The sequence below is a fragment of the Pimephales promelas genome, chromosome 13, assembly GCF_988280905.1.
Source record: "Pimephales promelas chromosome 13, fPimPro1.hap1.1, whole genome shotgun sequence".
Lineage (NCBI taxonomy): Eukaryota > Metazoa > Chordata > Actinopteri > Cypriniformes > Leuciscidae > Pimephales > Pimephales promelas.
Genome location: NC_142781.1, coordinates 32,274,179 through 32,302,166, shown reverse-complemented (window position 1 = coordinate 32,302,166; position 27,988 = coordinate 32,274,179). Strand labels below are relative to the sequence as shown.

Below are 27,988 nucleotides of genomic sequence, written 5' to 3'. Positions count from 1 at the left end.
GGTCTTATCTAGCAAAACGATCGCTCAAAAATAGGGTTGGGTATCGAGAATCGAGTATCGATTGGAACCGAGACTAACTTTTAGTTTTTCCCGGAATCGTTCAAAAGTTAAAATTTCGATTCCTAGTTTCGATATTCACAGTCCGCCGAGCGGAAGAAGAAACCGCTGAACAACACCGAAGAAGCGTCTACCGGAAGTGTTGGCATAACCACGCGAGTCGAACATGAGTAGCTTACGTCGGCGATCCAAAGTGTGGCTTCACTTTTCTAAAAATAACGAAATCTCGGCAAAATGCAAAATTTGTGACAAAAGGAATATTTTTACAAAAGGAGTATTTCCTTCAGAAAGGCCGTTGGTTAGCAAGGTTAGCTAAACTTTTTTGACCCTGCCTTTTAAAAGAATCGGAATCGAGAATCGTTAGGAACCGGAATCGAAACAAGGAATCGGAATCAGAATCGTTCAAATTCAAACGATACCCAACCCTAGTCAAAAACTTAAATTTCTTTTCGATTGAAGAAAGAAAGACATGGACATCTTGGATGACATGGGGGTGAGTAAATTATCAGCAAAAGTTTTTTTTAAAAGTGAACTACTCCTTTAAGTATAGCCTACAATGAATCATGCGCAGCTGTTATTGATGATAGCAAAAAGATTCAACGACCATCAAACCACTACAATAATTCACCACTGTACACATCCAAGAGCAAACAAAAAACTTTTAAGGCCGCTCATTTTTGGTTCTTTTAACACGACGTCACAATGGGAAGAGAAAATTAAGCTTTAATGAAACTCTGTCGACAGAATCTCATCATCACGTCCTCCACAAGACGACCACTTTCAATGAGGCTGAGGTGTGTGAGGGAGGAGAGGGATCAAATCAAAACGCCATCCTAGAGAATCACCTTCATCTACCTGCGCGCTCTATATAAATTACACTTCAACATTTAGAATATTTCAACATATATTAATGCCTTAAATTATCACGTGAGCTGTGGAACAGCCTGCGATAAAGCAAAAGACAGCTTTCCACTGCAGCTAAACAATGCCGAGACGTTTAAATCAGTTAGTTAGTCCTCTCTGATCCAAGTTAATTTAGCTCTTAGTCTTCAATTGTTACAAACTGTTCGGCTGAGAGCCGCATATAAAACCATCCACCCACAAAAAAAAAAATAAGAAAATGTCCTCACTACCCCATAATAATATTATTGAAAGGATATGATGAGTGTGACCATATCCACCACCAGCCATAACAGTCCCGAGACCCGTGAATTTTGACATGAACCTGATTGTGAGAAATTCAAAATGCCAGAGAAATCTGGTTTAAAGTCAACAAGAAAATGAATCATATTTACTTTCTTAATGCATGTTCTTGATCCTAAAGGGAACGTTTTATATCTGTTATTACACCGGTAACATGATCGCTTTTGCTTTTCCTCTGAAACCATTTCATATTCTGAAGTATTATCCCAGAGAGCAAACTGACATTGAATCAACGTGGAAACGGCGTTTCTCGTGACATCGAAACAACGTTGATCTATCGAATTAACGTTGAACCAACATCAGACGTGCCATTCTTCAAAACTAACTGAAAATCTTTGCAATTGGTTTGCTTTCCTAACGTTGAAACGATGTTGATTTCCCGTTAGTTTTGAAGAACGGTGCGTCTGACGTTGGTTCAACGTTAATTCGATGAGCAAAACAATGCCAGATCAACGTTGTTTCGATGTCATGTTTCCACGTCGATTCAATGTCAGTTTGCTATCTGGGATTTCAATTTAAAACAACTGTTTTCTATGTTTATATATTTTAAAATGCGATTTATTCCTGAATTTTCAGCATCATTACTGATCACATGATCCTTCAGAAATCACTCTAATGCTCAATTAACATTTCTGATTATTATCATATCATACACACTAGCATTCAAAAGTTTCAGAGGAAAGTTATGTTATCGTAAAAATAAAATGTTCTCGTTAAGAAGAGGAACATGCTTTAAGAAAGCCAATCTAAACAGCAGATCAATAAAAAAAGTGTATTCTGGTTTCTCACACATTATGGGGGTAAAATAGCTAATCTTTGTTGCCTTGTAATATTCAGTCGAAACACACTCGCGCAGAGTTTGTTGTGATTGCTCAGTGAGAACACAGGCATGTACACACACCCCCATCGGCTGATACCATAGCTGCACGGGAAGGGAGGGTCTGGTGTGAGGTAGATCATTTCAGTCCCAGCTTTTCCTCCAGCACTGGGAGTGACTGCCCCGCTGAGACGCTTCCTCCGGGGAGGACGACGAGCCCGACCGGCTCTCCTCTTCCTGGGACTGAGCTGAGGTGGAGGGCCGCTGGAGGTCCTGAGACGTGGAGGGGGACAGCGCCCTCTTGTGGGGACACTGGGCCACCATGTGTGTGACACTCTGACAGTAATGACACTTCTTTGGCTGGGGTGGAAGGCCACACTCTTTAGCGTGGTGGTCCAGACCTCCACAGTTATAACACCTGCGGAAGGACAAAATATCGCTCGTTTAGATTAAATCATTGTACAAATGATACCACTAAAATATGCAATCAAATAAAACAGGATTTATTTTAGATATTATACGTCGCCGCAGGAAAATCAGAGAGAGGATGATCAGCAAATTTTCCCCTACCGATCAAAAGTATGATTTTTAGCGTCTTATGCTCGTCAAGGCTGCGTTTATTTGATAAATAACATATTAACAAAGATATTATGAAATGTATTGGGCAGCAGATCAGCATATTATAATGATTTCTGAAGGATCATGTGACACTGAAGACTGGAGTAACGAAGCTTTAATCACAGGACTAAGTTACATATTACAATATATTAAAATAGAATAGAGCTGTTTTAAATTGTATTAATATTTACTGTATTTTCTCTCAAATAAATGCAGCCTTTCAAGACGCACTTCATAAATATTTATAATCATAATTATTCCTAACATTTGTAAATACAAAATACATTAGTGTAAATGCATAGCTCTGATAACTAAAAAATAATTTTTAAAGTTTGCATTATCATTGGTTATTGAGACCAGGAATAATATTGTGACCATTTAAGATGTGGATTGTAAAATTAATTAATTACAATTAAGCAGACCCAGAATGCAAACAACACATTCAGAATCAGATGCATTATGCTAATGAAAATTATGGAGGAAATTTTGTTACACCAACACAATATTACACCAAAATCGTAATGGTCCTAAAAACAAACTTCTTTACATTATTTCTTCTATCTAATTTTTGGTTTAAATGTGACCCAGACGTTTTTGCTGAGATGAACTCAAACCCAGTGTTGGTCACTAGGGGGCAGTAGATGACAAGACTTACTCTAATAACAAACATTTTTTTATAGAAATACTCCAAAAGTGGCAGTTGCAGTATTTAATAATCAAAGTTTTATCATATTAGAGTGATAAATCCCAGCCTATTAATTCCAAACATTAAAATGTAAAATAAAAATGCACATTTTATAGCCACACACACACCATGAAAATAATCACAAATATGATATATAAATAATAATAAAAAAGATATATATTTTATTTATAATATATAAATATATATTTTATATATATTCAAATATTAGATATGAGGAAATTGATTGTCTCTGCACAGACTGTTTTCAGCCTCTAGGTGGTGCTGTGCTGCAACAGATAATCATGTCTGCTTGCTGTATTAGACAAACACAAACTGAATGAAACTGATCTGACATCAGTGCTGAACTCCACAAAATGGAAAGCAGTTCCATAATGTTTCTCGCCTAACCTGGCCACCTCACGCTCACATTTAAAAACGATAAATATTTGAGGTAAACATTGGCCTAATTTTGCCATCTTAAAGGGTTAGATCACAATTGAAAGTTCTGTCTTTAATTACTCATCCTCATGTCATTTCGTTCATCTTCAGAACACAAATTAATCTTTTTGAAGAAATCTGAGAGCTTTCTCACTGTAAAAAATATGTTCATGATTTGTAATCACAACATTTTTTCTTTTGTCAATTCAACTTGGATAATTTATGTAGTTCAGATAACATAATATTTTGAGTTTCTGGTGATTAAATGAATCTCCTTCATTGTATTAGCAAAATTTTTTCCATTTCAATGAACTTAAAATTGTAAGGCAACCGGGTTACTTATTTTTTTAAGTCAAACCAACAATATTTTTTTACAGTGCATTGAGAGTTACACAACTGACACTCTGATGGTTAAAAACATTCATAAAGCACGTTTGACCTTCTGAAAGAACCGATGAGGTTTGTTCTTCAAGCTGGTTCAGTTGAGCTTCTCTTTATGTTCACTGATGATCAATGTCAATATGTGAATAAAAGCCTAAATTCAATCTGTTCACTATATAAACCGATTGAGTCTCTTCAGAAAATTTAGACTAAACGGCTCAATTTCTTTGGATTAGTTTTACCATCTCTTTATGAACTTTTTAAAGCGTCAAAGTTGAGTATAGCTGTCAAGGGAGGGACAGAAAGCTCTCAGATTTCATTAAAAGATCTTCATTTGTGTTCTGAAGATGAACGAAATCTTACAGGTTTGGAACGACATGGGAGAGTAATTAATGACAGCATTTTTCATTTTATCCCTTTAAAAATAAAAAGGTAATATGCATTAAATTTTTTGCAACACATTGCATAAAAATCTATAAATCTCAACAGTATAATTTCCTCATAACATCCAGACTCAGATACAAAGAACCATTAAACGAAACAACTACTTGATATAAAGGACTAAGATGATAACTTTCAAGTACAAATTATCACAGTATTCAAAATGCAAGATTCTTGTATTTAAACTGATGAATTAAATTTACACTGACATTGATAAGTTTTTAATTCAGTTGTTCAATGACTTGAACAAGATCCCATGAGCCAATTTTATAAAGTACTTGTCTTTTAAACAGATTTCAAGCTCTTTTGAGAGTGAAGAATTTAAGAATATGTTCATATGAATGTGTTAAAGCATCAATTCAGGCTTTATAATAAACTTCCATCTCTTCATGTCCACCTTTTCTATAGAGACCGCCTATATGATAAACGGCTCACCCACACACGCACGTATACATATAAATAGCTTTAACACAACAGACTGAAAAGACTTATTCAGTTTGTTTGGTTTTTTTGCTTTGATCACCATGGCAACAGGAAGTAGAAGACTGACTCACAATCAATGCGAGTCGTGAACAGAAAAGCATTTGGCGAAACCCAAGCTATGACCCATCATCTACATTCAAAATGACATGCTGTAATTCACGCGGCTTAACAAAACATTATCAATACTGTAATTGATTATTTTATCCATGCCGTTTAATTGACATGTGAATACTTTTGTGCATTTTAACGATTAAAAAAACAGCAAGTTTGATGAAAAATGCTTGTTCAAAAAGTTTTCTTTCTTAATGATACATCAAGTGTAACACTTTATTTATTTATTTATTTATTTTCAAATAAATCATACATTAATTAATTATAGACTTCCCCAGCTCTATTTTATATGTTCACTTATAATTCGATTATTATTGTCTAATTTCCGTTTATATTTTGAATGATAAAACATTTAAAAATATGTTAAATCAAATTGGTTTAAAGTGTTTGATCAATTCCTTTTGTGGCTAAACAATTTCTTTTTCCTGTTGTAGCATTATAAATAAACTTAGATACCTTTGCAAATACAACCATTAACAAAACAAGATTGCACTCTAAACAATGCTGGATTGTTTTAACCCAAAATTGGGTAAAATATTGACAAACCCAAATGCTGGGTTAAAAATGTCATTTAAATTTTTTTTAACCCAACTTCAACTTTCACTTTCAGCTGCATTTTAACCCAACATTTGGGTTTGTCCATATTTGACCCAAATTTGTGTTGAAATTACCCAAGAAAACATCAAGATATATAATTAAAATATGAGAACATGCAGTTAATTTTTTGTTTTATATTTTCAATAGCTCTAATTATCGAATCTATTCTACTAGTGATTCTAAACAGTACATTGTAGATTGCTAAAGACAAGAATACTCCCATAATTTAATGAATAAAACTAAAATTACATTCGTCCTCAAGATATCATTCAGTGAAAACCTGACAGCTGAAGCCTGGGGTATTTCGTTTAAGCAGAAAAGATACAGCACAATGTGAATTGTGGATAACTGAAAATAAGCTAAATGAAACCAAACATATTAAACTACGTATCCCATCGTGCTCAGCGGACTCACCGGTCTCCCTTTGGTTTGCGCTTGAGGGGTGGGGCCTTGCCTTTGGGGCGTCGGTCACTGCCCGAGCATGGGCCCCCGCCGGGCCCCGTGACCCTGAGCGACTCCAGACCTTTACTCGACCTCTTGAAGGTGAACTCAACCTGCTCGCCCTCCCGTAGGCTCCTGAAGCCCTCCATCACCAGCTTACTCTAAACACACACACACACATCTCATTTAATACTCATTCAAACATACTTATAGTCGATAATATCGGATATAAATATAAATATCAAACAGATCAGGCAAATCTACAGAGATATCCATTAACATTTCATGTCATTTAATAATTTATCAGGGACAATGAAAGTACTAGAAATAAAAAAAGAAACATTAACCTGCATTAAGAAATCAATGTTTAAAAACACATTTCATCACTTTTCTTGCATAAAATACACAATTTTATGAGACCTAATTGCTAAAATCAAAAACAGATTTTGCTTATTTAAATATAAAGTAAACAATCATATGATCAATAAGTCAATCAGATGATTTTACATTACTTGGTCTTTAACTCATCAAAATAATTGAATCGATTACAACTTGTTTAATTAGTTATAAGAGATTTGAGTCCATCTGAAAGGCAGCAACTAAACTTAAGTTTTCAAGTTGAAATGTGTTAAAAGTGACTTGTCAGAATGTTATAAATATTAAAAAATAGCAAATAATGTAATACAATAAAACATTTTTGGTTTAATTGCACCAAAAATGAGTGTAATTGTTTGCACTAACTGCTTATATATTTAACGTTTTAATTCGATTTTATTAAAGGTTAGTCAAGTCAAGTCATCCTCATTTATAAAGCACTTTTAACAAGGTTGTTTCAAAGCAGCTTTACAGTGATAAACATATCATTTAAGGTAACAAAGATTGGTTTGGTTTATAGTGGTTCTTGAATAGTATTATTTGCCAGCTAAAGTTAGTTTGTTAATACTTATAAATTAATACTACTAAAAAATCTTTAATAAAAGGACAATTCAACAAAATTCTAAAAATGATCCCCGCGATATATTCTTTACATATTTATATAATATCACAGAGCAGGAATGTCAAACAAACATGCAAATACTCGTAAATAATGTGTATGAATTTCAACAAGTGTGATATTAGAAATCCTTTCATTATTTAACAGATGCTTTTATCCAGCTTGTACAATATTCACACAGTGTGTTTATTTTTTTTATTCAAATCCTTCAATTTATACGATTTTTTCGGCATTAGAAATGATAATCGCAATAAAAGCCTGTTAATCTGAAACTGAAATGTAATTCCTTACGAATAAAATTGCCACAAAATCTGTACATCATTCTGCAATTTAGCATTGATTCTTTATCACACAGAGCTGATTTAATACAATTAATTCTACAAAACATATAAGATTACACAACAAATATATCTACAGATTTAGGCATTTAAGACACACACAGATCAGTCTAAACCAAAGAAACAGGACTACTTGAAGTAATGTTCATTGAAGTCATTTAAAACAATGATAGTGATTCCAAATGCATCTGTCTCAAGATATTGTGGTATGATCATATGATTTCCATTTCAATTATTCAATGCATGAATCGAATGCAAGAGGAAAAGCAGAGGTATTCTCATCTCAGATCATTAAAAATCTCCAATCAGAGAGAAAGCAAGTCAATCAACACCAGAACAAATGATAGACCATGGATGAATCTACTTATGCTCACAAATCACTTTTCAGGAAAGATAAATCTCTACATATAAACACTGAATCGATGAATGACATTTCCAGTAAATACACACTGTCTTCAGCTCAACATTTGTGTTTGTATCAGCTCTCACTTCTCTATTAGCATCTATGATTCCATAAAGAACATCCATGGAATCTTTACGCATTCCAAAAAAGATTCTTTATTGTGGAAAAGATCCATAAAATGTTTCTTCTAAGAACTGTTCACTAAAAGATTCTTCCATTTGGACCCTTTCTTTTTACAGAAACACTTTTTGTCACGGCATGACATTAAATACAGCCGTGTGGGCGGAAATAATGCATTTCATTTCTCATAATTGACATAATGAGCACAAAAAGCCTTCTGATTTAACACTTACGATGGGGAGAAATTAAAAATCCATAGCGTGAACGAGAGTAGAGCATTACGCAAACATAATCGAAACGCCAGCAGCAAAACCCTTCCCACACACATTTAGTAGATTTCTTCTGTGGAAATATCATATAGGCTGTAACAGTAAATAGGATTAGATCTGGGTAAATACAAAAACACACTTAACAAGACAAATATATCAAATGTAATCCATAGTGTGAGAATAAAAGCGTTTTTGGTTTAATTTTGGTTTTATTAAAATGATTCTTTAATGTTAACCTGTTCTGAGATGTGATTAAACTGGAATTGAATAATGAAGACCAGGTTGATCAACGAATATTTTATTTTTATGCTTATTTCCAGGTCAAAGTTCAGAGAAAAGCTCTGCGATGTTACAGATGATTCATCCCAGAATAGGAGAATTAAGGTACGTGATCGGTGAGCAAGACGTGTGTCATATTACAGACAAACACGAGAGACGGAAGACAGAAAGCGAGAGAGAAACACAGAGAGCGCCACCAAAGGGCCGGACGTATTCCACATCACCCCTCCTCCACATGTTTTCATCCTTCACAGTGACCTCTGACCTCTGCCCAACCCCCTTCAAACATGCACACACACACACACCGGCATCCCGTTTCCCTGCGTTAAATTAACAACACACTTCTGCACTGACTAAGACGTACACGCAGTATTTGATCTGCTGACACACACTACATCACTCTGCACACACCCCTGATAGCAGCCGGATATGAGCTCAGTGTGTGTGTGTGTGTGTGTGGAGCTTTTAACATTGTGTGTAAAATGCACACGTTCTGGTAGAAATCCAATTTTACATTCTAGACATGACTTAGTTTGAGGATAATTATGTTTTTAAATGTGTGTGAATTTAGAATTAAATTCTATAAGAACAAAACAATTAAAAAGAACAAAGCAATTTAATCAAAGAGATGATTTAAATACTGTTTGTCTCCATTTATATTATTAATTTACTTGGATATACACAGACAATTTAAAACTACAGTTTAGGGGGAAAAAGTAACAATTTCTGATCATCAAATTTTGCTTTGCTGCTTTGTGTTCATTAGTTATAATAAAACATTCTGAAAAACATTTTGATTACTTAAAAAAGGTCTTATTTGTTCACATATGCATTAACCAAAATTAACTAACAATGAGCAATATTTTTACAGCATTTATTAACCTTTGTTAGTGTTAGTTCATAAAAATTTTCACAGTGCATAACAGATTTTGATCTTAATTAATAATATATTAGTAAATGTTGAGATGTAAGATAAATGCTGTAGAAGTATTGTTCATTCTTACTTTGTTAAATTATGTAGTTCATTAACAAATTAAACTTTATTGTAAAGTGTTATGAGCATTTTTAACTGATTGTCTCTTATTGAAGGTTTACTTATTTTTGAGAAAAAAAAAAGAAAAAAAAAACACTAAAAAAGTTTACATTGCCCTTTTTATCTGTCCAAACCGTTTGACTTCAGATACAATTCTAAACACACTAAACTGACACATTTTGTGCATAATTTCTTATAAAAGCAACTAAAAAGATTCTTCAATTACTGTGTCTGTGATTTTAATCAGGTATGAGACTACAAATCAAGTCCTAAAATAAAATTAACAAAATAATAAAATGCAGAGCATTTTAAAATTTCATGCAAGAACCAATACAACCACTGAGAGCCATGCAGGCATCAATAAAATATACATTAATAATATATTTAATTGCATTAAACAAAGAATGTTTTCAATAAAATTATTAAATGACATAAATACATTTAAAATAGTAATTATAATGGTATAAAAAAAATGGTTACAGATTTCGGTATTACACATATGACTAAACTTAAGTGAGATTGTTTGTCAGATCGCAGCTGGCTCCACCCACATACTCACTCCTTATATGGGCAGAGCTGAAGGAGGAAGTCATGTGACCTGCTGCTTCTGTTGAGATGGTGAAATGAAGGACTGAACAAATGGAGAATAAAAGTACAGGAAGCAGAAGAAACTGAGCACTGGAAGAAAAGAAAACTAAAACAAGATAAAGAGAGAGTGAAAAGAATATTTAACGAAAATTATGACGAAAAATTAATCTGTCTGTTACATTTTAGATGAAAACACAATCTATAAAAGTAAAAAACCAATGATATAAAATGACAGCCGGAGTTGAGAAAGATTTTAAGACTGATATGAACATGTTCTGGGTCTCTCCTGTTATTCAATACATTTTTTATGTCCGCATGTGTTTAACATACTAGATATTAAACTTAGATATGATCGAAGATATGATCTTTTTAAAGGATAAAAGTCATATTAGTTTGTTTCCATTTGTTACAACTAAAAATATATTTAATTACTTTATATACAAATATAATATATTTATGAATATTAAATATGGAGTATAGTGAATTTTAAATAAACCTATAGTTTAAACAGATATTTTTGCAGTGGGTTATAAAAATATTCAAACTAATAAAAAATACCAGCCGTTTTCAACATTTATACTTTATCTAATCAAAATGTTTCCTTGAGAGTTTTGTTTTAATTATAATTTTTTTCCTGAATTGTCATTTTCACTTTCAATCCTGTTGATCTTTTGTAAAAATCCATCTATCTTACAAAACCAGGAAGTGACGGCATTTTGAGAGAAAAAACAGCAGCAAAAATGTCCATGAGTATTAGCAAGGTTTTGATTGGTATTAATTGGTTTGTATCTAAAATAAAACGTTCCGTTCTGTTTGATGAAACTTAAAAAATTCAAAAGAACTTTATAAGAATAATATATTCAAAATGAACAAATTGACACACAAACTGTTACATCATCTCAAGCAATGGCTAACTCCATTTACATCCTGTTCATTATCTTGTTATTGTGTAAATCAAGCAATTATATTCCGTAAAATCCTTTCTGACAGTTAATTGAAAACACAAGCACATTGAGCCAAAACATTATGACCAGTCACAGGTGAAGTAAACATTGATCATCTCCTAACAAGGCCACATAGTAAGATCTGGGTAGATTAGATGGAAAGAAAGCAATCAGTTCTCCTAATCAACATGTTGGATGCAGGAGAAATAGACAGGAATAAGGATCTGAGTGACTTTGACGAGGACCAGATATGGCAGAGCGACTGGGTCAGAGCATCTCGGTCAGCAGGGCTGAAAAATTACCAACAGTGTCCGAGGAGGAACAAAACACAAACCGGCAACAGGGTGTTGGACGCCCAGGGCTCATCGACAGTAGTGGAATGTAATGAAGTACAAATACTTTGTTACTTTCCTTAGGAAAATTTTGCATGTATCTTTACTTAAGTAGAATAATAGTGCATACTTTTTACTCTTACTTCGTTACATTTTGCAGCAATTATTCTACTTTCTACTCCACTACATTTCTACAACTTCTGTTACATTTTCATTACATTTTCTGATCAGCTTTTCCCCTGCCAAAACGCAATCTGACCGTCCGGTCATTGCACGTTTGTCTCACCAGTGACGTTTGGTTGCCATAGATATATCAACCCAGTCACACTAAATGCGTCTCGCACGCAGTGCGTTTATCGTGCGATTTATACGCGGAAATTTGTTTTTACGTGCATAGAAAACGCACCGTGTGTAATATAAGTTAGGTTCAGAATTACACCATAAATTAATCGTGTTGACGTTGAATGTATTTTTTAAGTCTTGATTTCTTAAAGTCCATTGTGTGTAGTGTGTGCTGTGTAGCTTGTTAGCTGTTTTAATGTTTATCTTTTATGTTTGATTCAACGAGCTCTGCTACAAAAATTCCTATGTACCTGTATAGCTGTACCGGTACAAATGGCAAATAAAGCTTTAACTTAACTTAACTTAACTGTTTACTGCCAAACATAGTTATTAACATATAGTAAGGATAAGCATGATGTGTATATTGCCTAATTGCAAGCTTGTTTCAATGACAACATTTTTTTCCATAATTATTGAACATCATTATAGGAGTATTAGGTGGAACGAGTTAGAATTAAATGTTTTATAAACATTAGAAAATAGACTGAGAGAATAAATTGTTATGCATGTACTTTTACTTTTAATACTTAAAGTACATTTAAAATCAGGTACTTTTTACTTAAGTATGGTTGTCATTGTGTTACTTCTACTTTTACTAAAGTAAATATTTATCTGGTTATTTGTACTTTTACTTAAGTACTGAGATTTAGTACTTCCTCCACCACTGCTCATCGATGCACGAGGGCAATGAAGGCTTTTCCGTCCGGTCCGAGCCAACAGAAGGTGTGTGGCACAAGTCACGCCCGTTTCACACACACTCCGTTTGCAGTGCGTATGCGGTGAGTGTTGCGGTGCGTATCCGGTACAGGAGCCGCACGCGCTAAAGTGCTTTCACATATGCTGCGTTTGCATTGCGTGAGCTGTACCACAAACACTCGATATTTTTATTTCAAAATCAGAAGTTATGCAGCAATAGCGTGACCAGTGACCAACAGTCCTGTTATCCCATTCCTGTTTTCACGTCCTTCCTGGCCGTTTTTTATAAAGTGATGTCCTGGTTTTCAAAAAAAAAAAAAAACGCTGGAAAAGATCAGCTTTATAGCAAAATATAGGAGATGAGCAGACAAGGAGGATGAGGAGGAAAAACAGCATAAAGAGGAAGGAAACTAGTTCGTTTTTGTACGTTTGTGAGAGGTATTTTTGTTCAATTTGAAGGTATTTCTTTTAGTTAATTAATATTGATATATTTATTTTTCTAATACAGAAGATACATTATTTTTTAATCATTATTTCATTCATTATTTTTCATAATAAAACATGTTGAGTATCCTCTGAGAAGGCTATCTGATTTTGTGTCTTAATACAACAATTTTCTATCCACAGAGGGGGCATAGCCTATTTTAATTGTATTGAAATTAACAAGGCATCTTTGAGTAAACTTCGAGTATCATTTGTTTTCTGGGCCATGTGTCTGGTTTTTGGTAATCAAAATATTTTCACCATATGCAGTAACTTTTTTTTAAAATAAAAGTTTTGCCATGGCTTTGCGATTCTCTTTTACAAACATGAATGGACGCATGCTCGTTTAAACACGATTTAAACAACGAATGCATACAATTCCATGCATTACTTGTATATTAAGATGTCTTAAAGTAAAAATATGAAACAATTAAATACCTTTATGGAGAGATTACTACATTTTATTGAATTAAATGCATTTATGGTGAAACTACTACATTTCGAGGTCAATCTGAGTTCATTTTGACCACGAACCGTGCGCTGTCACTTTATTTCTGCGTTTGCAGCACAGCAGAAATAGACTCGGTACGGAAACGATCTCTGCACTGCTGTATACGCACCGCAACTGGAACGGATCGACGGACTGCATCCGCGTGCAGTGTGAAAGCTCTAACCTGTTAACATGGGTACGGAAAAAAATACGGACCGCATACGCACTGCAAACGGAGTATGTGTGAAACGGGCGTCACACTATTTAAACGATGGTTATGGGAGGAATGTGTCGCAACACACAGTGGATCTGCTGCGTATGACGACCAATCAGAGATCTATGATGACCCGTCCACTGCAGAGAGCGGCTATAATGGGCACGTGAGCCTCGAAACTGGACCTTGGAGCAGCAGTGGAAGACGCTTGGTCCGATGTGTCCCCTTTTCTTTAACATCACATGTAAAAGAACATGTTCATGTGAGACGTTTACCTGAGGGTAATGATGCACCAGGATGGACTGTGGGACGACGATAAACTGGTGGAGAGAGTGTGTGACGCTCTGGTTAATGTTCATATGGACGTAAATCTGACACATGCGTCCTTCCTAAACACTGTTGCAGACCAGATACACCCCTTCATGACAATAGTGTTCCCTGGTGGAAGCACACCGTCACACTGCACACATTGATCAGGTTAGATGAACATGATGAAGAGTTGTGCTCTGGCCTCCGGATCTTCATCCAGTTGAGCATCTGTGGGACCAACAGGTTCAGTCCACAGCGACTCCACCTCAAACTACAGGACTTGCAGGATCTGCTGACGTCTCGATGTCAGAGACCACAGGACACCTTCAGGCTTTTATGGGGCCACGCCTGGGCGGGACAGAGATGTTTAGGCCCCACTACTGCGTTTTCGTTTAAAAACAGAGACTTTTGCTACGTTTGCACCTCCCATCCAGACTAAAACGGAAAAAACGAAGACCTAAAATGGAGAAGTTTAGAACCGTTGCAGCTCCGTTTTAAATCTCCGGAGGGCGTTTTAGTGAAGACAGGACAAAACGGAGGACTTTAGAAACGATGACGCAAAGGCTCACGCTCGGCTCTATGATTGGGTGTCATCAGTCATGACGTGTCCTTACCTGATTCGTCAGCCACTGTTTACACCAGCACGTGCATGCCCATTTGATCAGTCGTTTTAATGTGGACGGAGATCCATTTTAATATGCAGATAAAACGCTGGTGTGGACGGAAATCGTATTCGTTTTAATTCTCCGTTTTTGAACAAAAACGCAGTAGTGTAGACGGGGCCTTAAGCCTTGTTCACACTACATGATTTTAAAACGTCGGGATGAACTGTACGGATTACACTACATGACTTGCTCTCAGTGAAATCAGGAGTGTTCAAGTTGTTAAACTGTTCACACCACACAACGTGATTGATCCACAACAGGAGGTAACTCACTACACGAGTTGACAATGCGTGATGAAAAGAGCAAATCATTTGTGACTCAATGAGAGCTGTTTCAGTACTATGTTACGGTCTAAATCCTGAAAATAATCAAATAAATAACGAGTTGACAACAAATCTGTCACCCAACGGTTCTATCTCGTCTACAAACCACGTTTTGTCACGAAAAAACACGCAGTAAATAAATAAATATTGCGCCAATACCCAGCGAAGAAGAGAACACAACACGTGAATATGGACAAAAACTAGTGCTGCCCACTGTTTGCGTGACGATCTGCTCTGAGAAAAAAAAGCAAAAAGAAAAACTAATATTTACCTGGTGTCCTCACCCCATGCGTTGCTATGATTGGCTGTACTCATGACATCACTGAGTTTGAGTCGCGCGACGGCTCTGGATATCTAGCAGGCTAGATATTTTTCTGGGCTCGGCGAGGCGTCTGCGAGCGTTTTCGCTGCGTTGTTGGCTCTTTCATACTAACAGATTGGCAAGCGTTCATCGTCCGCTAATCCCCCGCGATTTGCACGCGATAACACCCTGACCCGTCGGTGAGCTCAACTATTTGCAAATCGGGCATAAATCGGCCTTAAAATCCTGTAGTGTGAACTTGGCATTAGGCAACACATGGAGGACCGACAGCAGGTGGTCATAATGTTTTGACTTCTCAAATATATATATATAAATGCATGAATAATAAAAAAAACATGATTGAAAATAAATGTTATTTTAATGAGTAGTTTCTCCGTGTATTTTAAAATTTACCAGCAGTCTATAATTATTATTTTTTAGATAATTATTATTTTTTCATTTTCAATTCATCTCTAGATATCAGTGGCAGCATCAGCGCTTGAGAAACTCAAATAGGTCATGCAGAGAATGAAGAGAGGAGCATGTATGTTAAAGGAGGAGCCAGACCTCTGCAACAGTGAGAGGTGGAGTCTGGAGGAGAGGTTAATCTCACTAGGGGCCCAGAGTAACCTTACAACACACACACTCACACACACACAGTTAACTAGCTATGTAAATAAGGACATACCACAGACCCTAACCCTAAAAGTAATCATTTAGCATTTTTAGAATAAAAAAATAAATATACATTAATTTTACAAATAAATAATTTTTTCCAGTTAAGCACATCCCTAAAGGGAGCTTTTATCCGTTATCTTTATCCGTTATATTTATCTAGAGATAAATATGGCCACAAACAACTCTTAAAAATAAAGGTTCCAAAAGTGATGTCATTAAGGAACATTTTAGGTTCCCTAAAGAACCTTTCAGCAAAAAAGAACCATTTTTAAAACTCTACAGAATCTTTTGTGCAATTGAAAGGTTCCGTGAATGTTAGAGGTTCTTCATGGAGCCGTTAATGCCAGTACCTTTATTTTTAAGAGTGTATAGTGAAGCCACCTACATGAGCATTTAAATCCATCATTGCACACACTAACATGATCACGTCACACACCGCGACAAACAGCAACATGCAATCATGCAGGAAGACTGGCACAAGCACTCAATGCACACGCACAAACACTGCAGGAGGTGCAGCATTCGGAAAAATCAAACACAAAGCTCCTAATGAAACACACACACACACTGCAGTGCGTTGATTCGGAGTGTGAGGGCCGGGCAAAGCCACGCCTCCTTTCCCTTTTTTGTCTTTAACGAAATTCCTCTTTTAAAGAATGTTAGAGGACCCCAACCCCCACCACACACACACACACACACTCACACATATATATGCACACTGAAATCCTCTTTACACATACAAACAAAATCACACTCAGACATGCGTTGTCTTTCCTCCGTTTCACACTCTCACTTCTGTCCTGGATTGGCACAAAAAGCTCATGGATTTGTAGATTTAAACGGTGTGTGTGTGTGTGTGTGAGTGTCAGTGTGTCAATGACTACAGGATGTACTGTATTGATGTAATTGTTGAATTAAGAGAGACTGGGTGCTATTATAATATTTCCCTTCATTACTACAAATCTACCTGCCATCTTTTGTTATAAGAAACATGTATATGTGCCACAAGTAAAAGTCAATAATTCATATATTTTTTTTAAATGCCGTATCAGATTCAATAGAAGAAGTCAAAGTGTTGCAATTAAAAAAATAATGATATTAACATAATACACTGAAAACAAAAATTGGTGTATAAACTATTTTCACTCCAAACTTGCTATTAAATGTCAAAGTATTGGCAAGTAACACTAAATTAAACATGCAATTTTGAAGTACTAGAAATAGTTTTTAAAAACAGTGGTCACACTTTAGTTTAGGGTCCAATTCTCACTATTAAATTCATTTATTTAGAAATAGTATTTTGTTGTAAAACACTCCGAGTAATCTGTTTTATTTACAACTTCAAAAAAATATTTTTTTTACAGTGAATTGCTCAGATAATGAATATGACTTCCTTCATATGATACTAATTATTTTATCTGTCATAAAATGAAAAGCCAAAAGTCTAGGAGAAACTATAATAATATTTGTTAAATAAGAAAAATGTGATTTAATAAAATATTTAAATCAGCTGAATACTAATACAATTATGCTATGCTCTTTACATGAAGAGTTAGAGTCTAGAATGACCATTTTTATCAAGCTTGTGTATTTAAGTTCAGTAATTTCACTTAAATGACAATTAATAGGTAATCTTCATTGCCATTTAAGTGAAATTACTGAACTTAAATATACAAGCTTGATAAAAATGATAATTTTAGAAGAAAATTTCAAATGGCACTTAGAGGCTTTTGCATCTGAACTCTTCACATATTTTTAAAAAATCAGCCTATCAGTTCATTCATTTCCATATACTATCACAACCATATTAAAATCTTAAATCGTAGCTCAGTTTAATGAACAAGAGATAAGTATACAAAATACAAAGAAAACAAATGAATTTCTCAATTAATTGTATGAAAATCTCACTTAAAGGAAAAAAAAATAAGTTTCCGAGCATGTGCTGTAGGTCATGAGTTCGATTCCCATGGTTATATGAACTGATGAAGAAAAAAATGTGGATAAAAGCATCTGCCAAATGCATAAATGTAATGTTAATCCACATAATTCTGGCTTGTTTGTAACACTCAAGTAACAGCAGATTCAGTTTCTGTCCAGAATATCAAGCTTAGACAGACACACACAGATTGAATAATCAGCTGTACACACACTCTTCTTATCACAAACACAATGTGCAACGGCTACACATCCTAAACAACACACACCCAGCACAGCTTTTTCAATTTCACTGTAGCATGAACGCACATGTGCGTGCAGCATTCAGACACAAAGAAAGAAAGAACACAAACAATCCTCCGCACAGCAGCCAAATGCAAATCTTTATCAGAGACGTTATGGATTACAGCTGCTCGTGCCATTAGTCTGACACCAAGAAAATGTTGCCATCATCAAATTGTTTTATGTATACATCAACATATAATATCACACCCTGAGCTCTAGAACTGCATGTTTGCTGGTTTCACACACAGTAAGAAACAGGATTGACAGCACACTAATGTCACAAAAAGGCAATAAAAGCACACAGCTCTTCCAGATGACAGACACGGCTCTTAATCAATACGCTTTCACACGCCTGGGCCGTGAGGAAAAAAGCAGCCTTCGTTTTACAAATGCATTCAATACAATTGTTTACTTCATGCTTATCAGACGAACTGTTTTATCAGGAGTACAAAACGTTCTTGCAATAACAACTCGAATGAATACAAGGCAGGAAATGTTCCTAGTGTTTCAGCAAAGATTTCACATACAAAAATATAGTTAATAGTTAGTAACCCTTGCATTTTATTGTGCATGTCAACTCAGACATTGATATTTCTTTGATTTCAACCAGCTTATTTATACGTTGCCCTGTATATACTTATCTTACGCTCGACAGCACAACATTCGGACCGTGTCCCTGGTTAATGTTTGTCTTTTTTGAGAACTGCATTTCCCAGAATGCACTCAGGTTAAGTGGCACTAGCACAAGAGGTTCATGTTTTAGCTCATGCTCAAAAAAAAAAATCATGTCCCCACAAGATTTCAGATCAAATTTGAATTTAAAATCAATTAAATTTACCTTAAAAAATGGTAAACAACTCCATTTCAAATCATTTAGTACATATGTATGTAGCAAGATAAATCTTTCTGTTATTGAATTCCGCAAATTTACCCAAAGCATCACTCTTAGAAGAAAGGGTTCTATATAGAACCATAAAAGGTTCTATAAACGCTACGTATTTGGAACCCCTAAAAGGTTCTATACAGAACCCTTCAATAATAAGAACCCTTTAGGGTTCTTTGTAACCAGGAAAAGGGTATGGAACCTTTTGGGTTCATTCATTATCACTTGTTTTGTCCTTTCCAGATTAAATATTTTATATTATTGACAAAACATCAAGTCCCTAAAATGTATTTATGAATGCATGTGAATGATCACAAAATTCAAGATATGGGGGTTAGAAAATGTATATATTTATATCATTTTATGTAGTTAATCAACATCACACGAAAAGTGCCATTTCAGTTTTTCTCCTCCAAAAATCAGCATGATTAAAATGTGATATTAAGTTACAACAGTTTAATAAACAATAATTTACTACAAACTACAAAATATTGCAGAAATATGAATGAATAATAGCCTATAAAGAACCTTTTGTGCCAAAAGTGTTCTTTTTTGTCATTATAGAACCTTTTTAGCATAAAAGGTTCTTTGGAGTTGAGTAAAGAACCCTATTCTTCATATATGAACCCTTTTTTCTTAGAGAGTTTTCTACATACATGCAACAATTAGCCTGGATGCCAGCCCGAACTCCGCCCACAACATTTTTTTAAATATGAGAAGAATATGAGTATGACGAAGTCAGGCTATGCAACAATATAATTCAACAAAATTGAAATTGAATCGCAATATGAATCCAGAAAGCAAAATATATTTTACTTCAAAGTGGTTCAGTTAAACACAAGATTACGAAGCACTTCATTAAAAGAACTTCATTTCTTCAAATAAAAATAGCAGATGTATCTTTATGCACACTAGCTGTTATGTTATTGAATTTCAGATTTTAAAGGATTATGCAGAAGTGTTTTGTAACAATGCAAATGTTCAGTCGCATGAATCCTTTTAACATCTCATTAACGATCCAGCAGTATACATAATAACACTGTTCGACAATATTATCAGCAGCGACAGATAACAAGAAAGCAGCATAATTCAGCAAAACGGACAGCAGAACAACAGTGCAGTGAATTCGGAAGGAACCTCTTGTTCCCTCTGCTTTTGTTCTTATAATCTGCATATGCTGTTTTGAGGTGCTTTGGAAAGCTTGGAAAATGATGAAAGGAGATAAGTTCCGGTTTAGTACATATGTCCGTATCGATTTAGCTCTGAATGTCCATGAGAAGAGGACGAAATGTTGTGTAAAGGGGGCTGAACTACACCCATGTAAACACGAGAGCACATGATGTTCAGTACAACAGTCCACCACACCGAGATAGCCTGCCATTCTCCAAAAGACTGATTGTGAAAGCGGTCTGATCGTCGTGTGCTACATGTGACAGATTTCCCGACATGTTGGCAGGGTTTTCAGACATGTTCCTGTGAGCATGAGGCGATTGTTGTGCGTCTGCATATATAGCCTACCCTCTCTCTTCTCTTCCTAATGAGATCTTAAGGTTCCTTTAAGACGTGCATCATAAATTCCTCAGTGTTTACTACTGTGATTATATCAATGGAGGTGATCCAGAGTAAAAAGATGTGTTTGTGGCGTGAGAGTAGTGCAGCTCTTAAAGTGACAGGAGATGAAAACGCAAGCGTGTGTTTTATTTCTGCTTTCCTCGAACACGAACACGTTTGCTGATGTCAATGAGTTGCGACAGATAACGTGAAAAAAGAGAGTCAGAAGAACGAGTGAAACCAAGACGTAGCATGGACTTACTTGGTGAACGAACACGTCTAGTGGAGGGTCCACTGGCTTCCCCTCGCTGCTGGTCATCGATATAAATCCAAAGCCCATGCGGACATTAAACCACTTGCAGTAACCCGAGCCAGCCAGAATCTGCGGCGGAGTCCTGGTGGTGTCCGACCCGCCACCTCTGCGCGGCCCTCCTGTGCGGTCAAGGAAGAAAAGCCCATAGTGATGTACGCCCGTGTACGTTAATGAGATCAAGCCTATACTTTGTTCTCGTTGTACACATCGACCATGGTCTGCGTGGGCAGCGTTTCTGAGGGAAATCCCCAACTATCCTACTACACAACAACACGCTTTTTCGACGCACCGATGTGCCTCAATGGTCTACGACCAGGGCCGTAATCACAGACGCCCTTCTCTCTTCTGTCAATCAATATATGAGGTTTTCATTGACAGACTCTTAAATTCTGTCTCTTAAATCCCCCCCCGCCCCAACCCCCAACCTTGTGTATTTCGTTAACTAGTCTACAACCACCCTCTGGAAAACTGGAAAAAGTCAATGAAAAGTAGAGATGGGATGGCGTAGTGCATTGCGAATGCTCAGTGTGCCTGGTTAGTAGCTTTAGCTTCTAAGTAACTTCTTGTAGTCGTGCATCTAATGCATGTGAACCGCCTGGCGTGGGGCAGGTGTGCACACGTTAACCCCCCCGCCCCCCCACCACGGGCGCAAACGGCTTTTCATCACGCGTACAAACAACGTAAACAAAGCGCGGCGGTGCGCGTGGAATAATACGAGTTCCCATCTGAACGTAAAAAGACATAATTAAAAAAGCAAAAAGCATCGTAACCTTCGGCCATGTTTCCCCGCGGACCCTCCGTTCCAAAGTTCCAGCGAAATCGTTTCCTCCGTGAAATGGGGTGATGCGCGTCACCGTCGATCCGACATCCCGATTTCCAGCGGGCACAAATTTAGCGCGCATGATACGGCGTGCGTCTCCTTTTTGGATATTTTGTCATGTCTCTTTTAACATCTCCTATCCTCTCTCTCTCTCCCTCCCTCGCACAGCTCTCTCTCTCTCTCTCTCTCCCGCTCTCCGTGTCTCATTCGCTCGCTCGCAGCGCTGCACACGTGACTCCTCCGTGAGCCCGGGAGAGGGAGCGGACTCGGAACCGGGCTGGACTTCAGCTCTACTGCTGCGTCACGTAAATGCATCCGTTTGAACAGGTTCAGCTTTTTAACGCGTGTTAAGACGTCTAAAATCTTTATTTTTGCATGTTCTGAAAGTCATTGGAGGGGCCATAAAAAGTCCAGTATTTTGCGGAGGTTTTTTTTCCTCTTCCATTTAACAATTGTAATGATGCGTTATGTAACCAAATTCCAAACGCTGGTGACAGGCATTATATTTATAGTCTTATGAAAAATAGGCTACTTAGGCCTATAACCCTTTATGTTTTATGTTCGGTGTAGGAAATGCAAACAGTTTTCCAGAATGTCTTTTTCAAGGGGTTTACTATTTCATTATTCATTTGTAATAATCCTCGTATTGTATTATGTTGTAATTTATTAGGATACATACATTTTTAACTTTATGTAATTACCTAACAGGACGAAAACGTTTGTTCTACATGCATTATGTCCTTTAAAATTTTCATAAAAAGGAGACTTTGTTTTTCTGCTGCTGCTGATGTATTTCTGCTTTGGTCATTATATTTGGGAGAAATGATTTATCGCTAATTGTCGTTTTTGGAAACGCATTGCAGTTTGCATTTGTTGTTTTGCTGCAGTACAAACGTCAATGAGACTGAATCACAATAAGAAGAGCTTTATTGACCAAGTGCTCTCTTTCTCACACACACACACACACACAGGATTTGTTTCTGGTTTACGTGAGCTTTGCACGTACAAATAGGCCTATAGCTTACAAGTGGATAAATTACAACAATAAACATCTAGACATAAACATAAAGTCATAAAAAGGTATGTAGGCTACATCAGTAGCCTATAGCCTACAAAAGCTGCATTAACTGTTTATTGAAAAGGCATCCTTGATCCAAAACAACAAGCATGTGTTTATTGCAGTTTATGAATTGTTCTGCTAATACACATTTATGGGTATGAATTCAAAATGAAACGCTAAAATTAAAATATGCAAGGGGTAAAATATAATCTTATAGATCCTTTCTGTTGCTGTGCTTATTTGAGTTGTATCTGTAAGTTCACACACAAAAAAATGGAGCGAAATGTGCACCAAACCAACAAGTGGAAATGGAAGAATTAATGGGAAATAAGTTCAAACTGAGTGCTGAAATAAAAGAGTGTTTTCGTTTTTATAACATATTCGCTCAGTAAATGTTTCTGGCAAACTCGTGATCAAACCTGATAGCTTGGCTGAGGATGTTTTTCTGTCTTTTGAGTCAGGAAAAACACGTTGGAGGAGTGAATCAACATCTACCCCCACCGCTTCTGTGCCCCGCCCATTCACCCCCACCCCCACCCATCTCTGCCGACCACCCTTCGGAATTCACCCCTGCCCCCAATCCCCCCACCCCCTGCAGCAGTGTGTGTGTGTGTGTGTGTGTGTGTGTGTGTGTGTGTGTGTGTGTGTGTGTGTGTGTGTGTGTGTGTGTGTGTGTGTGTGTGTGTGTGTGTGGAGAGAGGATGGATGGTGGTCGTGCCATTACGGCGCAGGTCACGTATCTGGTCACCGGTGTCAGATGTTATGGAGTTTCTCATTTCCTGCACGAGGGTTTCCCATCCACCATTCATAAAACAGCCCCGCGAGTGCCGGGAAACACGTCCCACGAGGTCACGGACACACCCTACATGTCCCCGTTTGATCCCGTTAAACCACCGAATAGGTTCTCCGGCACATATAGCTAAATCTTAGATAGCCTACTTAGATGATCGTTTATGGGAAACGCATGACTGTGCGAATAATATAAAGCAGCGGCACTGATCAGATATTGATTTGCGGTTTTAAAAAAATACGATTTGATTTTAGAGTTTAAATAAAACAGAAGCGAGGCATAGAAATTAAACGCAGGTTTAGTTCTGGTGAATATTTAATGTAGGCTAACAGATAATTGATTTTGACCTGTTGAGTTAAATGCTTGAGAGAATAACATCAATTTAAAATGTTATCCCTAAAATCTACAGTTATGAACGCGTTGGTTTAATTTTAAGCTCTTTTCAAATCAATGACACGTGTAATTCAAAATATATTTAAACGTGAAATAAAACGGTAATAGCCTACTAAAGCAATGCTCAATTTAAATTTCAACGTTCAGTTATAACTCTTTATTGGCATTGATGATTCCATAAAGAATATTTAACATCCATGGAATCTTTACATTCCAAAAAAGTTATGTTTAATGGAAAAAGGTTAGATGTTTCAAACGGTTTTCACAAGAATTTTTTTATTTTTTATTTTAAGAATCTGATCACTGAACTATTCTTTGTGGAACCCAAAAGGGTTCTTCTAAGTTCTATAAGTTCTTCTAAGGAACCTTAATTTACACAAGTGTGGATTGTTTAAATCCTAGTCTAGGCTAGCCTAGTTCATACTTTTAAAGTTTCACTTTTGAGTTTCTTTTTAGAGCAAACCAACTTTTCTGATTAGGCTATTCTAATTCAAACTCATAATCAACCACCAAAGAAATTCAATCAGGGACATGTGAAATTATTATCAAGACTATGCAAATGGTGCTATTGAAATGCTAAATGGTTTACCAATTGACATTTTTATTCAAATGCACAACATTTAAAAGAAAACACATACTAAACAAAAGCACCCTGAAAGCACTCATTGGGTCTTGAGTGTTTTCTCTGGTCTGATTCACTTCCCAACAGAATGTGAAAATACTTGTTTTATTTACTTTAATTAAAGTCAATTCAATTTCTTTTTTTTTTTTTTGTAACATTGCAGCAGACAAGATCCCAGTTTAACCCATTCGTAATCTGACAACATAAGCTTTTCAGAGGTGATTTGTGCTTAAAGCAAACAAACTGGAGGGTTTCTTGGGCTGTTTGTATGTATTGAGCAGTTGTGATCCGCCATCCCTGCACCTCACCCGTTCACCCGTTCACCCACCCCCACCAGCCGAACCCCCGAGCGAACGCATACTTGTCAATAGAGTTCACAAGAGTTTATTCGGCTCTTTTCTTTTGGTTGCATTCGTTCAATTCCTCCATCTCTCCGAAATTATCTACCGAAGCCAACACAAACCCGACAGTTTTAGAAGCCATGAAACCGATTCAAAACTAATCAGAGGTAAATATCCAGTAGCCTACATGGGGAGAGAATTGAAATGCTTCATTCTCAGTTTTACACGTGAAGGCTGCCGCTACATCATTGTTCTTAAGAGCAATACAATGTGCTTTCATTAGAAGGTAAGGACTTCTTCAAAACATAGGCTACACGATATCAGAATTTTAGAATATTAGCTCTAAAAACAGACATACATTTAAAGACGCACATGAGTTTTAGGGGTCGGTTAAAATAAGAGATCTTAAATTAAATCGATTTTCCTGAAGGTTAATGGTCACAGTCCAATCTCAGTGTAAAATATTCGTCTTTATCGTGATTTTGGGGCTTTTTGTCACAGGCAAAAAGACTTGAGACAGGGAGATGAGCAGTTTTTTCTTTTGCCAATTTTTACATTTCAGATGTTTTTATTGGCCTATATTTTTCGTTTCACTTAAATTGGAAAAACGTTTTAAAAACGTTATTGGATTTCAGATTTGTCAGATCTGCCTAATTTCTGTTTAAAAACGATGTTTACATGCTTTTCTTGACAAAATTCAAGACAAACAAATTCACATGTTAAAATTTTGTCTGGATGATTTAAAAAAAGCCTACATGAAAATGACTCGTTAAACAAAACTGTAAGCTTGTATTTGTTAATTTATGTTAGTTTAATTTTATTATTTCATCATGGTTACTCTTTTTTTTTTAATGTAGGCTATGAACTGGTTGCCTGCATGTGTTATCCTTCCTTCCAAATATAGGCTAATAGTAGACTACTCAACATATAACACATTTAAAATGTATTCTATGCACTCTAAGCATTTTAACAGCTCGCATTAGCATTCCCTGTAAAGATAGTAACATAACGCGGGTTATTTATGTTCGCGGCTGATTCAGCCATTACGTCACAATTAAATCATGACGTCGAACGGAAGTATGAACAGAGCATTCGGGAAAATGTTTTTCCTCTCCGTCTGTCTTTGCGTCGCACACTGTTTCTAAAACTGCACGAACGACGTGACGACGTTTTTTCCCTCTGGTTTAACTCGTTTAATCACATGTTATGATCATATATGGCTATTATGATTGTGACCTAATAAGCTCTCAGACCATTCGAACTGTTTATCTGCTTCTGTAATGTTCATGCGCTCACAAGGGATGTAGCTGTTATGTTCGTATTTGTTTATAGGCTAGTCTACACACTCCATATCTCACTCACCTGGAATATACACGGCCATGCTGTATGAACTCCGTGTCTGACCCTGTGGAAATATAGTGCAATTATTATTTTTAATATCTAAATTCTTCTTCTGTTGCATGTTTTAGGCTAATGCACCGAGCGAGGTTGGTTTGTTTGTTTGGGCTGCTGGTGGCTCGTTCGTTTATGCCGAATAGAGGAATTTTCCAGGATGAATATTTAATCGAGCCGGTGAAATTTAAGAGGAGTTTAAATACAAACCGCGAATAATGTGCAGGAAAATCTCCTTTAAAGCGCACAAACACGCGCTTTAATTTGAGATAGCCTACACGGAGTTGTCCAAAAAGTGATTTAATGGCAATATGCTAATTTAATATTATTATTATTATTATTATTATTATTATATACGCGCGTTTTATTGTGATGCGTTTAAGTTAAAATCAACAGTGTAGGCTACATACAAATATGAAATTATGCAGGCATAGGCCTACCTGTATAAGCTAAATGATGTGAAGAGATCTTTACGTTTCAGATCCAGGATGGTGTGGATATTGAAACGAAACTTCTCCGAAAACTCCTGACAATCTTTGGAAAGTTCTATAGCGTCAAAATATCCTGTCAAATTCGGCAAACACCTGTTGATAAAAAAATACATAAAAAGTCATCTCTCTTTTGATAAAACATATTTCAGCAGAACATTCCATGAAGTTTGTAAATAAATTCTTGAATAAAATTATGAAATTAAAACTGTAATTCTTGTGTTTTATAAACCACATTGAATTGTTAGGTTTGTTGAAACTGGTAAAGTCAACTAACCATCTGTATTCCGATTAAATAAAACTGCACAAACCTCCATTAATTTTTTTCCATTAATCCTCCGGAGATACCAGCCTTCATTAGCCTTGATTTAAAGCATTTTGAATTGTTCATATCCCTATTTCTAGTGCACTATGTGCCATTCACCATGTAGAAAATACACTCTTAGAAGAAAAGGTTCTATAAGAGCTACATATTTGGAACCCCTAAAAGGTTCTATACACTCTTTAAAAAATGGTTCCTCTGGGTTCTGGGGTTCCATACTTGGCCAATAGAACCTTTTACCAAAAAATGGTTCTATATAGAACCATTTTGGAGTTCCAAACAGGGGATGGAACCATTTCTGGTTCTAAATAGAACCATTTCTTCTAAGAGTGTGTGAACATTGAACAAGTGACTGATTTCAGCTGTTGCCTCACCTACTATATTTATATTGTAGGGGGCGGGACAATTCAGATTCTAGAGAACATTTGACTGGACAGCAAATCTGATGAGAAGCTGCAGTGCAAAGTGATGTCATTAAAATCATTGATCCAAATAAGCAGAAGTAAGAGACTAAGTTTTAAATTCTTAAATCTTCTAAATGTGAATTTTGTCGGTTTGGAGCAAACTATCTTATAGATAACATTCAAGCTAAAAGCCAAAAAACATTTCCAACTTTTGCTTTTATCAGGACTTTAAATTCAAGGCAAAATTCAGGAAACTAAACCATGAAGATCACTGCACTTATCTTTTAACTGTGTGGGGTACTAGCTCATGTGTTTT

At 36.2% G+C, this 27,988-nt stretch overlaps 1 protein-coding gene and 1 long non-coding RNA gene across 3 annotated transcripts in view; one reads left to right on the top strand and one right to left on the bottom strand.

Annotated features, from left to right (window-relative positions):
* Positions 1 to 9,607, top strand: part of LOC148976876 (uncharacterized) — a 65,710-nt gene extending 56,103 nt beyond the window's left edge. The window contains exon 4 of the long non-coding RNA XR_016146077.1: positions 8,717 to 9,607. This is a non-coding gene — a long non-coding RNA (uncharacterized LOC148976876). The remainder of the gene's footprint in view (positions 1 to 8,716) is intronic.
* lin28b (lin-28 homolog B (C. elegans)) lies at positions 763 to 26,462 on the bottom strand. Of its 2 annotated transcripts, none has more exons than XM_039648066.2 (4): positions 26,429 to 26,462; positions 20,990 to 21,159; positions 6,246 to 6,433; positions 763 to 2,495 (listed from the first exon to the last, which is right to left on the bottom strand). In XM_039648066.2, the coding sequence occupies exons 1-4, from the start codon at positions 26,445 to 26,447 to the stop codon at positions 2,222 to 2,224; spliced, it is 651 nt and encodes a 216-aa protein (XP_039504000.2). In that variant the 5' UTR covers positions 26,448 to 26,462; the 3' UTR covers positions 763 to 2,221. The 2 variants fall into 2 exon arrangements, with proteins under 2 accessions (XP_039504000.2, XP_039504002.2); XM_039648068.2 differs by lacking the exon at positions 26,429 to 26,462 and adding an exon at positions 21,811 to 22,043.
* Positions 26,463 to 27,988: the final 1,526 nt, after the last annotated feature.

Excerpts from the sequence above, each read along its gene's own strand:
- lin28b (XM_039648066.2), bottom strand. Across the intron at positions 6,434-20,989 it reads TAGACGTGTTCGTTCACCAA|AGTAAGCTGGTGATGGAGGG; the intron begins GTAAGTCCATGC and ends GTGTGTGTTTAG. Across the intron at positions 2,496-6,245 it reads CGCAAACCAAAGGGAGACCG|GTGTTATAACTGTGGAGGTC; the intron begins GTGAGTCCGCTG and ends GTCCTTCCGCAG.